The sequence below is a fragment of the Colossoma macropomum genome, unplaced genomic scaffold, assembly GCF_904425465.1.
Source record: "Colossoma macropomum unplaced genomic scaffold, Colossoma_macropomum, whole genome shotgun sequence".
NCBI lineage: Eukaryota > Metazoa > Chordata > Actinopteri > Characiformes > Serrasalmidae > Colossoma > Colossoma macropomum.
The window spans coordinates 14,627,402-14,639,996 of record NW_023494804.1 but is presented as its reverse complement, the minus strand read 5'-3'; the positions used below and the strand labels follow the sequence as shown (position 1 = coordinate 14,639,996).

At 43.7% G+C, this 12,595-nt stretch overlaps 1 protein-coding gene across 1 annotated transcript in view; it reads left to right on the top strand.

The window, feature by feature from the left end:
• setd1ba (SET domain containing 1B, histone lysine methyltransferase a) overlaps positions 1-12,409 on the top strand; it is a 33,601-nt gene extending 21,192 nt beyond the window's left edge. The window contains 10 exon segments of the mRNA XM_036594992.1: positions 75-292; positions 1,864-1,939; positions 2,033-2,386; positions 3,178-3,542; positions 3,544-4,552; positions 6,508-6,683; positions 6,901-7,026; positions 8,110-8,229; positions 9,289-9,426; positions 11,398-12,409. Of these exon segments, the coding sequence (XP_036450885.1) occupies positions 75-292; positions 1,864-1,939; positions 2,033-2,386; positions 3,178-3,542; positions 3,544-4,552; positions 6,508-6,683; positions 6,901-7,026; positions 8,110-8,229; positions 9,289-9,426; positions 11,398-11,571 (2,756 nt within the window). The 3' untranslated portion in view covers positions 11,572-12,409.
• The last annotated feature ends 186 nt before the right edge of the window (positions 12,410-12,595 follow it).

Below are 12,595 nucleotides of genomic sequence, written 5' to 3'. Positions count from 1 at the left end.
CTGGTATAGATCTTGTAGACTGTGGTTTAGACCTTCTCTGAGCCTGTAGTTACACTGAGTCTGTGTATTTTCAGAGTCGGAACGAACTGAGCTGCCAGCAGATGGCACCAGACTGGATGCTGAAAACTCCTCTGCGAAGCGCCGGCACGCCAGACCGGTGGAGCTGGACAGCGAAGGAGAGGAAGAAGAGGAGGAGGAGGAGGAGGAGGAGACGTCTGGCAGGGAAGAGTCGTCTCTGTCCGATCGAGAGGAACCTGATGCAGAAACATCAGAGAGGCTTTCGTCAGGCAAGGTGAGAGAGCACACCACCTGCAACTGGTAGTGAAGGAGCGATGAACAGAGCTCCGCTGCACCGTATCGGTACCGTATCAGCACAGCGCTGTGGTTCTGCTGATTCACACTGAGATTTCCTTTGAAATACATTAAAACTCATTAGTTAATTAGTAATATTCAAAGACTGACCTGCTTTATTTTAACCAGAATGATTCCTTTTGTTGCTGTACATGAAAAAGTCCGGCAGAGAAAAGTGGTTGAAAATGGTTCTACACAGCACCAAAAAGGGTTCCTCTGCTTGACATCATATAAATAGCAGAACACTTGTTGGTGCTATATAGAACCATTTACACCACATTCTCCATCGAATCTGAAGAACCATTTCAGCATTCAGCGAACCATTTAAGCATGCAGAGGGTTCTTTGAGTGTTCAAGGTTCTATATAGAGAAGAGTCTTTTTTAAGAGTGTAGATAGTTTATCTTAAGTAGAAAATGGATAGAAATCTTTTATTCTGATGGCCTTGTAATGTATTGTTTAGGTTTAGGATGATTTCACTGACCAGGAGATCAAGAGGCTGTTTATTAGATGTTTATTTGGATTTATTTCAAAGTTAGCATTTGTTCAGAGCATAAACACTTAAACACTTTCTGCCCAGATAAACAGATTTAAGTGTAATTCAGGTGTGCTAAGACTTTTTCACAGTGCTTTAGGTCTTTTAGACTATGAGTTAGAAGAGAGTCGAGGTCTGTAGAGTTAAACAGAGTCTGTGTTTATAGCAGAGCGGCCAGCAGAGGGCGCCAGACTGGAGTGAGTCAAGTCAAATTTATTTATGTAGCGCCTTTTACAACAGATGTTGTCACAAAGCAGCTTTACAGAGAATCCGGGTCCACGCCCCCAGTGAGCAAGCCTTGGCGACAGTGGCAAGGAAAAACTCCCTCAACAGGAGGAAGAAACCTCGAGAGGAACCAGACTCAAAAGGGGAACCCATCCTCCTCTGGTCGACACCGGATAGCAGCACAGAGACAAAACAGTATTAGTGGATACAGTTGTACACTTCTGTGCAGTGCGCCGGCCGCATCAGTCACGTCAGACCCTCTTAGGACGGGCAGCCGCTCAGCTCAAGGAAAGAGAGGGGGATAAGGGGGACAGATAGTTCAGCACCAACATTCCCAGATTACCATGGGACTTTCTGTCTCAGATCTGCGCCTTATTCTAACAGGAAAACTAATTAACCAAAGGCTTGACTAAACAGGTAAGTTTTTAGCCTAGACTTAAAGATGGTGGCTGTGTCTGAGTCCCAAACACAGACTGGTAGGTTATTCCAAAGCTGGGGGGCGTTGTATGAAAAGGCTCTTCCCCCTGACATAACTGAGGTACTGAAGAGCAAGGCCATTCAAAGCTTTATACGTCAGTAGAAGAATTTTGTAGCGAGTGAAAAACATTAGAGAATATAAACAAGCAAGCAGTATTAATAATAATAAATATATAATAATAAATAATAAGTAATCTCATTACGTGTTATTAGCATGTAAACAGTGTGGAGCTCATAGTCGTTAAGCTGCGTCTGGTTTCTGTTTGGCCTTTTTCAGGAGGCAGGCGATGATGACGATGATGAAGAGGACAGTGAGTCTGAGGCCAGTTCTTCTTCTGACTCGTCTGATGACGGTAATAACTGAGAGCATTAATGTGGGTTTAATTATGCCTCTGCTCAGTGTAATAACAGTGTAATAACAGCATCTATTTCTGCTGTCTGCTCAGAGCCGGGCAGTTCTTCCTCCTCTGAATCCGACTCTGACTCGTCTGCGTCTGAGAGCTCCTCCGAGTACGACTCTAGCTCGGAGGAGGAGCGCGAGGAGGAGGAGGAAGAGGAAGAGGAGGTTGCCATGGAGATGGTTGAAGAGGCGGAAGCGCGGACGTCCTCGTCTTCCTCATCTTCGCCCTCATCATCGTCCAATGAGGAGGAGGAGTCTGAGCTGAAAGCCCCAGGAACCCCACCGGCGCCCCCGCTAGAGGAGGAGTGCGAGTCCGGCCGGCTGGAGGCGGAGGAGGCTGCGCGATCGGTTAGAGCGGCTATGGATGACCTTCGACCTCCGTCGCCGAAAGGACTGCCAGGTAATTAAAGCTGGTTTACATTATATAATTATATACTCAAATTTATATCAGTACTGTTTATGTTCTCACACTGTAAACATTCACAATACCGCTGTTCAAATTCACGATCAGTTCACATGTTAATGTTTATTACAGAATGTAGATTTAGACACTTAATTCTCTACTTTTTTGGGAACGATTAGAAATTAAGATGAATAATACACTGTAATTATCTTCTTATAGTAGTTTGTCAAGTTTCCTGCCTGAGATTTGATCACTTTTAAAATAATAAGGTGTTCTGGATATTTTTTAGAACTTCATTCTGTATATTAATTTATTAGAACTTCTTTTTGGATATTTATTAGAACTTCATTCTGTATGTTAATTTTATTAAAGTTTCATTCTGGATGTTAATTTTATTAGAACTTCTTTTTGGATATTAATTTTACTACAATTTAATTCTGGAAATTAATTTATTAGAATTTCATTCTGGATATAAGTTTATTAGAACTTTATTTTGGATATTTATTAGAACTTTGTATATTAATTTATTAGAGCTTCTTTTTGGATATTTATTAGAACTTCATTCTGGATGTTAATTTTATTAGAACTTCATTTTGGATATTAATTTTATTAGAACTTAATTTTGGATATTAATTTTATTTGCATTTCATTGTAGACGTTAATTTTATTAAAACTTCATTCTGGATATTAATTTTATTAGAACTTAATTCTGGATATGAATTCTGTTAGAACTTAATTCGTCCTTTACTTGTCCAAGTTGTGCTAACAGCGTTCTGTCTTGGTCTCAGTAGAGGAACCGGATATAGACTTGGACGTTCCGAAGGTGGAGGCGTCTCTGGAGGATGTGGGCGTTCTGCGGCCCCCCACCCCGACAGGTTCTCTGGCCGACAGTGACTTAGATGTCCGGCCGAAGAGCCAATCTGAAGAGGAGGTCCCACGGACCCCCGGGCGTGATGGCCCCGCCCCCTCAGAGCTGGACACCAGCAGCCAGATCTCCTCCTCAGGTCAGTCTGTCCACCTCGCTTTGCCCCCTGGTCACGCCCTCCTGCCCCCGCCTCCCGACTCTTGCAGCCGACAGCGGCTGCAGACGGACGAGGAGGTCCCGCGCACGCCGGGCCGCGACCTGCGGAAGACTCAAAGCACCGAGACGGCCCCCTGAAACGCCCGGTGGCGACGCCCCCCTCACAGGTAACAGCTTGGCTCTCAGCTTGGCACTCAGCTCCCCCCACGTCCCCGGCAGCCCCTTCTCTTACCCTGCCCAGTCCCCCGTCCTCAGTGCTGGCATCCCACGGACGCCGGGCAGGGACCTGACCTTCGCCCCCGTGTTCCCTGACCCTGCTGTCCCCGCCGGCCCCCCACACAGGAAGGCATCATCTGAGAGTCTAGAGGAGAAACCTGTGTTCAAAGAGCCGGTGTTTAAAGAGCCGCCGCTCAGCACTAACCTACCTAGCACTGCTGCTTCACCCCCGCTCCCCGCCGCTGCTACTGCCGCTGCTGCTGCCTCCCAGGAGCTTCCCGCAGCCCCCCAAACCTCGCCGGCCCCCTCTATAGAAGGCTCTGCCCCTACCGTGCCCCCCGATCTTCCTGTCCCACTCATAGAGCTTCCTGTGCCCCTAGATGTCACTCCAAGCAAGAAGAAACAGGCACGGGCCAAAGCTAAAAAGCCCTCAGCAGCTCTCAGTCCAGAAGATACTCCTCTAGAGCCACCTCCAGTGACCCCCACGCTGCCCTCGCTGCCTCCAGAGCCTGCAGTGAGGGACCTGTTTCCTGATCGGCCCAGTGATGCCACTGGGAGACAGGACGCAGAGTCCCGGCCGCCAGAGCCGGAGGACGATGATCTGGATGACGTAGGTCAGACGGTTCTGCTGTCCAGCCCAGGAGTCCACGACGACCTGCTGTTTGAGGAACCGGTGCAGAAGACCCGACGTCAGCGGCGTAGCTGGGAGGAGCTCCTGCTCTCCATGCACTCCCCTGCCGCCTCACCGCCACGGCCCAGCTACCTGCCCCGCACTGAATTTGAGGAAATGACCATCCTCTACGACATCTGGAACGAGGGCATCGATGAGGAGGACATCCGCTACCTAAAAATCACCTACGACAAACTGCTGCAGCAGGACAACGGCAACGACTGGCTCAACGACACGCTGTGGGTCCATCACCCTCATATCCTTCACTGCTGCCGTCCACAGCTACAAATAACTAATAATTATACTGCTACAAATAATGATTGTCTCTATGACTGATTTGCTGATCAGTCATGCTTCTCTTACTGCAGTGTTTTATAATTATAGGTTTTTTTTCTTGGGACCAGAGAGGGGTGCATATGCAGTGTTTTATTTTTTTTTGATCTTTTTTAATTTTTCAACTCATCTTCTTTAGTTAAATGTTTATTCATTGACTTAATTTGTTTATATCTGCGCTCCTTTTAACAATGTTCTTAAGTGTTTTTGGCTTGGGGGTTAGGGCTGGGCGACATGGCCAAAAATGTTATCGCGGTAAAAAATTCTGTATCAGTGAATATTGAGATAATTGTCACGATAAATGTCAAATTATTACTTCTTTCAAGTTCAATTCTTTACTCCTGAGTGGTTAATTGTCGTTTTAAACCATCATTTATGGTCAGAACATGACAAACACTTGCCAAACAGTGGAACATTTCACAAATCTGTCATGGCATAGTGGGAGAAAGTTAGCTGTTTTTACCAGCTAGCACAGCAGGGCCACAAATTTTATATTTATATAATAACATTCATTCACGATTTAAAAAGAAATCAGATTGTTTTTAGCTTTCTGGTGTTGAGTGCTAGGCTACCTGGTTACAAGTGCTAAACTATTTAGTTTCTCAACAACACCAGCAAACATTAGCTGGCTCGGTTCATCAGTGATGGATCGTAGTATTCAAACACAAGCTAGCAGACATTTGGATTTCTCTATGCTCTCGCAGTAAGTTAGTTTTAGGGGTGAAAGAACCACAATATATCTGACGCTCGCTGTGTAAAAGCTTGAACTGCAGTGTGATTTTCCCACGCTAAACAACGTCTTCCTTTTAGGTACGTTTGAACTGTTATCAGTGCTTTTTTTTGGCTTGTTTGTTCTACAGTAACATCAATTCGCCGTGCTGTGCGAGTGACGGAGCGCTGCTTCAAGTTAGCCAGTTGCTAAAAAACAGCTAGCCTGGGAAACTAGCATTCTCCCACTCTCCAATGCCACACAGCATCCTCAGTCTACTTTCGTTTAAATCAGTGCTGTAATTTGAGTGAACCCACTTCTTTCTTTCACCTTTGTTGTTTCAGAATGCACTATTACTAAAATATGACTGTATGAGCACTGTAACAGCGCTGTGTTTCGCTCTAGCACAGTACAGTTATGCAATTTATCTCGTTGCTCACACTTGGTCACAGGAGAACAGATCGCCAATCGCTCGCCAAACGTTTCAGACATCGCCAAAGTGTATTTGGTGACCCATTTTACTCGTCACCCCTCCCTCTAATCATGTTGAAAAACTCAGAAGTGCGCCCTCTTGTGGCGACAGCAGGGTAGTGTCACAGTACACCAGGGCTGTCGCTAGAATGTGAAAGTGTGAGAATGCTCTATTATATCAAACATTTAGCCAACATTTCTTATATTTCTCTCGAGGAAAGTTATATCGTGATAATTATCGTTATCGTTTCATCGCCCAGCCCTACTTGGGGTCATATAAAATCAAGGACTGGAATCTGGATTCAGAGTGTGGATTTGAAGATCTCTATTCTAGAACTTTCTTCTTTACTAAGGAATCATTGAAAACCATCTTTTTTAAGAGTGTACTAACACAGGCTGGATGATGTTCCAAGTGGACAGAATGTTTCAGGAAGCTTTATATTTTGGGCGAAATGCAGATGTTTTGGTGCACCAGTTGAATTCCTTGTTGTTGTTGTTGTTGTTGTTGTTGTTTATTGTCTAAGTGAAAAAATGTTTTCACACCCTCTACAGTGAACACAGTTTAATGCACAGGTGAGCTGATGAGTTGGTCATGTGAATTAGTGCAGGTCAGCAGGTCTGGAGAAGGAAACGCTGCTTTAGTCCTCATATTTAGTGTAGAATGTACACACTGTGTATTTCCCTTAACTCCCCCCCACCCACCAGCGGAGGCAGTCTGCCCGGCATGAAGAAGAAGCGGCGTGAGGACGGCATGCGGGATCATGTGACTGGCTGTGCCCGCAGCGAGGGCTACTACAAAATCGACAAGAAGGACAAAGTGAAGTATCTGAACAGCACGCGGCTGCAGTTCGACGAGCCCGACAAGGACACACAGGTACAGCAGACCAGTATGACCCCATCAGCACCACCGCACTGCTGTGATTTCTGAGGCTGTATGACAGACTGTTTATCTGTCAGACTGAATTATAGACGAGTGTGTCAGTAATTGATGATCAATAACAGTGTAGGTCTCTAGCTAAAGAGTTAATGAATGACAGTGAGAGCTGTTCAGTGTTTGACTGAACAGTGTGTCTGTGTGTGTTTGGTTAAAGGGGAGGAGCATTCCTGCCCAGCCGCACGCCTCCACCAGAGCCGGATCAGAGAGACGGTCAGAACAGCGCCGCTTGCTGTCCTCCTTCAGCTGCGACAGCGACCTGCTCAAATTCAACCAGCTTAAAGTGAGAGTGCACTCACACACACTGAGAATTGCTAACGGCTAATGCTATCACCGCCGTCATCACCGTATTTTTGTTTATTAATTTATTTCACCTTTATTTATCCAGGGTAATCATATTAAGATTAAAAATCTCTTTTACAAGTGAGCCCTGAACAAGACAGCAGCACACAAAACAAATAAAGAACTCAAATATGTATTTGAAAACAAGAACAAACAGATTAGTTTTCCTTAACAGTTATCTTTAAATCACTCAAGGAAAGAAGCTGCTCCAATTTGAAATGTTTCTGCTGATCATTTCACGCAGTTGGAGCGCTATGACTAAAAGTGATGATAATAATATTAATGATAATCTGTTTATACAGCACTTTTCATTAATTTACAAAAGAGCGCTGCACACACAACAGCTATTACTGTGTAAATGAAAAAGTTGGATGAATGAAGTAGCAGCACAGCTACAGAGTAAAGAAGAAAAACTAAAATACAAATGTGTAAAATACAATTCACCCCGAATTCACCACGTCTGATTCATTCACTCTCTTACTGCTTAACAAGCATCTGCAGTTTAGATTTAGTTTGGGATCAGTAATATTAAAGCTGGTTTGCAGACCAGAGTATAAATGATTGTAAAAGCTGAAGAACACGAAAGTTCTAGTAACATCATATTTCACATGTGGAGATCAAAGTTCAAATATGTAAATATATGCATTATATACAGTGTAATATTTATTCTGTTCACGTCTTGGGCACAGAATGTTTTGAAATATTGAAAAAAGCACCCAAAATATGCTTTAGTGAATAATCATTTTTAAATCCACAGTTATTGTTGTGTTTAAAATAAAGAGTGGTTTTAATCTTTGGAACAGTGGTGTGTATCTTTGCTTAAGAACCTTGTAAATGTCTGTCGCAGTTTATATTGTAAGAATAATGTAATAATATAGTATCTGTAATCCTCTCAGAGACTCTACTCTGTAGAGCTCATTATATTGTGTGTAAATGTGCTGTTGCTGTTGTAACTGCAGTCTCCTTCAGAGTTAACACGTCTGTTTGTTTATTTGATTGTTTATTTGTTTGTTTATCTCTGTAGTTCCGTAAGAAGAAGATCCGCTTCTGTAAGAGTCACATCCATGACTGGGGTCTGTTCGCCATGGAGCCCATCGCTGCTGATGAGATGGTTATTGAATACGTGGGTCAGAATATCAGACAGGTAACGACCTCACCTGAGCACATTGTTTAAATTGCTTTATTGTTTAATCTTAGCTATAAGTTTGTGCTTGTTAAAATCACCATCTGTCAGTAGAATAAGTACAAATAAACACCAATTCAGTAAAAAGTAAGAAGAACCTCCTGGTAACGTTTACAGCATTTAGCAGACACTCTTTTCCAGAGTGACTTACAAAAAGTGCTTTGTTGTCTATTCAGAGAAAGTATCTTTGCTAATTACAAATAGGTTAGAAAGAAAGTTAGTCCTCAGCTCACATACTGCTAGAAAACAAAAGCCCATGTTGGTACTTAGAGACAAAATGAAAAATAATGCAATACAATACATTTCCATAAGTGCAGTGCAGTACAGTACATTTCAATAAGCACCTGGGATACCATTGCAACCACCTAGTAACCACATGGGATACTATGACAACCACCTAGCAACCACTTGGAATACTATAGCAACCACCTAGCAACCACTTGGGACACCATAGTAACCACATAGCAACCATCTGGAAATTACATAATTTCACTTTATTAATGTACTTATTCTAATATTAGCTCTTTCTAAGCAAATAAACACTTGCTGCCCAGATAAACAGTTTTGAATCAATAAAATGTGTTACTGGAGTTTTTAAACACTGTGTCCACTCACTGTCCACTCTATTAGACGCTCCTACCTTGTTGGTCCAACTTGTAGATGTAAAGTCAGAGACAGTAGCTCATCTGCTGCTGTACAGTTTGTGTTGGTCATCCTCTAGTCCTTCATCAGTGGTCACAGGACGCTGCCCACAGGACGCTGTTGGCTGGATGTTTTTGGTTCTCAGCGATACTGAGGTGTTCAAAAACTCCAGCAGCGCTGCTGTGTCTTATCCACTCGCACCAGGGCAACACACACTAACACACTACCACCGTGTCAGTGTCACTGCAGTGCTGAGAATGACCCACCACCCTGTTCTGTGGGGGTCCATTGGGGTCCTGACCGCTGAGGAAGGGGCTGAACACTCTCTGCTCTGAGCTGTGAGGTAAATGTGTGTTTGTGTGTGTTGGTGTTGTGCAGGTGATCGCTGATATGAGAGAGAAGCGATACGAGGAGGAGGGAATCGGGAGCAGCTACATGTTCCGTGTGGATCACGACACCATCATCGACGCCACCAAGTGTGGAAACTTCGCTCGATTCATCAACCACAGCTGCAACGTAAGAATTCAGCACACAAACACTTTCAAACACAGATTGAAAGCCTGGTCACCTCACAGGACACACCTCACTACAGACTGACAAAACAGAACCATTGAGGAGTGTTTCACTCTCATTCAGGAGATCACACTGTATAATCGGCACAGAATAGAATCCATGTAAACACCTCAGTCGGAATAGACTAATCCAGTTGAGGCCATTCGGAATACAATTTCTATGCGATTGAACGAGATGGGTAATCCTGTAAATAATCTGTTAAATAGAAGAATAATATCTGTGTAAACACCTGTATCTGATAACATTCCCAACCGGAAGGTTTAAGTACATTCTGCACATGTGCGTTCATGTCAGTGAAAGTTTATAACGTTCAACATGGCGGGAGCAGAAACTGGTCTGCAGAGGAGACAAAGTTTATATTTTAAACTTTAAATGGTGGTGGGACGGGCGTCCAGCTTATGTATCTCAGAACATGACATCTTCCTCTCAGCCTTCTTAAACAAGTACAACCCAATTTTCAAAAAAGTTGGGACGCTGTGCAAAATATAAATAAAAACAAAATGCAATGATGTGCGAATCATTTAAACCCTATATTTCATTGAAAATAGTACAAAGACAACATATCAAATGTTGAAACCGAGAAATTTTATTGGTTTTGAAAAACAGATGCCCATTTTGAATGCAGTTGGGACGGGGGCAACAAAAGGCTGGTACAGTTGTGTAATGCTAAAAATTGGTTAATTGGGAACAGGTCAGTAACATCACTGGGTGCAAAAAGAGCATCTCAGAGAGGCTGAGTCTTCAGAGGTGAAGATGAGGAGGGGCTCACCACTCTGTGAAAGACTGCACGATCAAATAGTGCAACAATTCAAGAATAAAGTTTGGGCCCTCAGGCGGCACTGCATTAGAAACATTGATTCTGTAGTGGAAATTCAGTGGTCAGTATTCATGATGGTGTAGAGGTGCATTAGTGCACATGGTGACACATCTGTGAAGGCACCATTAATGCGGAATGATATACATGTTTTGGCAACATATGCTGCCATCCAGACGACGTCTTTTTCAGAGAAGGCCTTGCTTATTTCAGCAAGATGATGCCAAACCACATTCTGCATGCATTACAGCAGCATTGCTCCATATTAAAAGAGTCTGGGTGCTAAACTGGCCTGCCTGCAGTCCAGACCTGTCACCACTGAAAACATTTGGCACATTATGAAACGAAAAATACGAGCAAGGAGAACAGCTGAAATCCTATATCGACAAGAATGGGAAAACATTTCACTTTCAAACTGCAGCAATTGGTCTCCTCAGTTCACAAACACTTGTTGTTGTTAAAAGAAGAGGTGATGAAACACAGTGGTAAACATGCCCCTGTCCCAACATTTTTGGAATGTGTTGTTGGCATCGAATTCAAAATGAGCATATATTTTTCAAAAAAACAGTAAAATTTCTCAGAGTCAACATTTGAAATGTAGTTGTACATGTAAAGTAGGTTTTCCTGAGTGACATCATTTTAAAGAAATTAAAAACACAAGGACTACTTACTGCTGCTCGTTTCACTCTAACTGGACTCACGTGATGCTGGTTGTCATGTTACGTCTGCACTAAGAGGTTCTCCATGCATGCGTGTAATTTTGGATCTGATTACTTGTAGTGTGCATGTAAACGGAGATTTTCATCAGATTGTTGAGTAGAGTGAGCACATAAACACCTCAGTCTTAATCTGTAATCTGAATGTATTTAATGAGATTGGCAAAAATGTTTGCATGTAAACACAGCCCGCAGTGGTTGGAGTGAGTCCATGTTGTGTGTGAAAAGTGGCAGAGAGTGATTAGAACTGCCTTTTTTTAATTTTTATTTATTTGTTAATTTTAACCCAGTCATGAGTGAGGTGTCGCACGTGTTGGAATAGATTTAATCACCAGTATATTTTCCAGTTTAATCATTCATCACGTCTGTTTGTGTTTCCCTCAGCCGAACTGCTACGCCAAGGTCATCACTGTGGAGTCGCAGAAGAAGATCGTCATCTACTCCCGACAGCCGATTAATGTGAACGAGGAGATCACGTACGATTACAAATTCCCAATCGAGGACGAGAAGATTCCGTGTCTGTGCGGAGCGGAGAACTGCCGGGGAACATTGAACTAGCCTGGAGGAACAGCGGCGCGGTCAGAGTGCCCAGACAGGCGGGCAAACTGCAGAAACTGCTGCCCTGAGGAGCAGCCACCCCCCTACCTTCCCACCCCCCACTCCCTTACCTGCCGGAGTGCTGAGGGCTCTTTAATAAACACGTCTGATGATTGTTTACGATTTACAGGTGCTCTTTCAACCACGTTAGGATGAATTTTTCTACCACTCTTCCATTCAGCTTTGTATGGAGAAAGAAAAAGACTGTAGCCCCGCCCCCTGCCACCCCCCACTGTAGCATCTAGGTTACTGGACACCCCCAGTTTTCTCCACTAAACCCCCGTCCCATTTCTCTATGTCCAAGCGCACAAAAGGCCTCTGCTGCACACCCGCACAGGGAGAACCAGGGCTTCACAGTAATAATCCAGCTCACTTCCTCTTCATTAAGTGTTCGGTGGGTTTGTTTCACCGCTCGGCCCACTTTTCCCTCTAATTACGGTTTTATTTTCATGCTGTTTGTCTGAAAGGACTCTCTTTTACACCGAGAGCTTAAATCTCATCATATGTGTAAAAATATTATTGTGCAGTCCACCTGTGTGGCAACTAAACAGAGGTTCAGGTAAATTTGCTCTTCTGCTCGTGGTCACACCTCACTGCTGTTTCTACCGCTGACTGCTTGTTGGAGTGAGTTCGCTGCCCCCTGCGGGCCGTACACTGTAACTGCAGCCTTCAGGATAGCAGTACAGCCCTGAAAGGGGAACTCAACCATTTTTTTTTTCACATTTTTGCATATGTGAAATGGTTGATTGTAGAGACTCAGTGTTCTTTCCAGTGGTGGTGATGGGAACCAGGGGTCACCATGGCTACAACACAAATACAGACATTTTATTTACTATCCAAAACCGCCAGTGAACCTACAAGTCTCTACTGGAATGTTGATGATGGTAAAATAGTGGAAAATAATACGTTTTTTGGGACTATTTTGCCTCAAAACGGCCTGCATATTATGTATCCCTCCACCATGAATGGATTTTAAGTTCTCAAA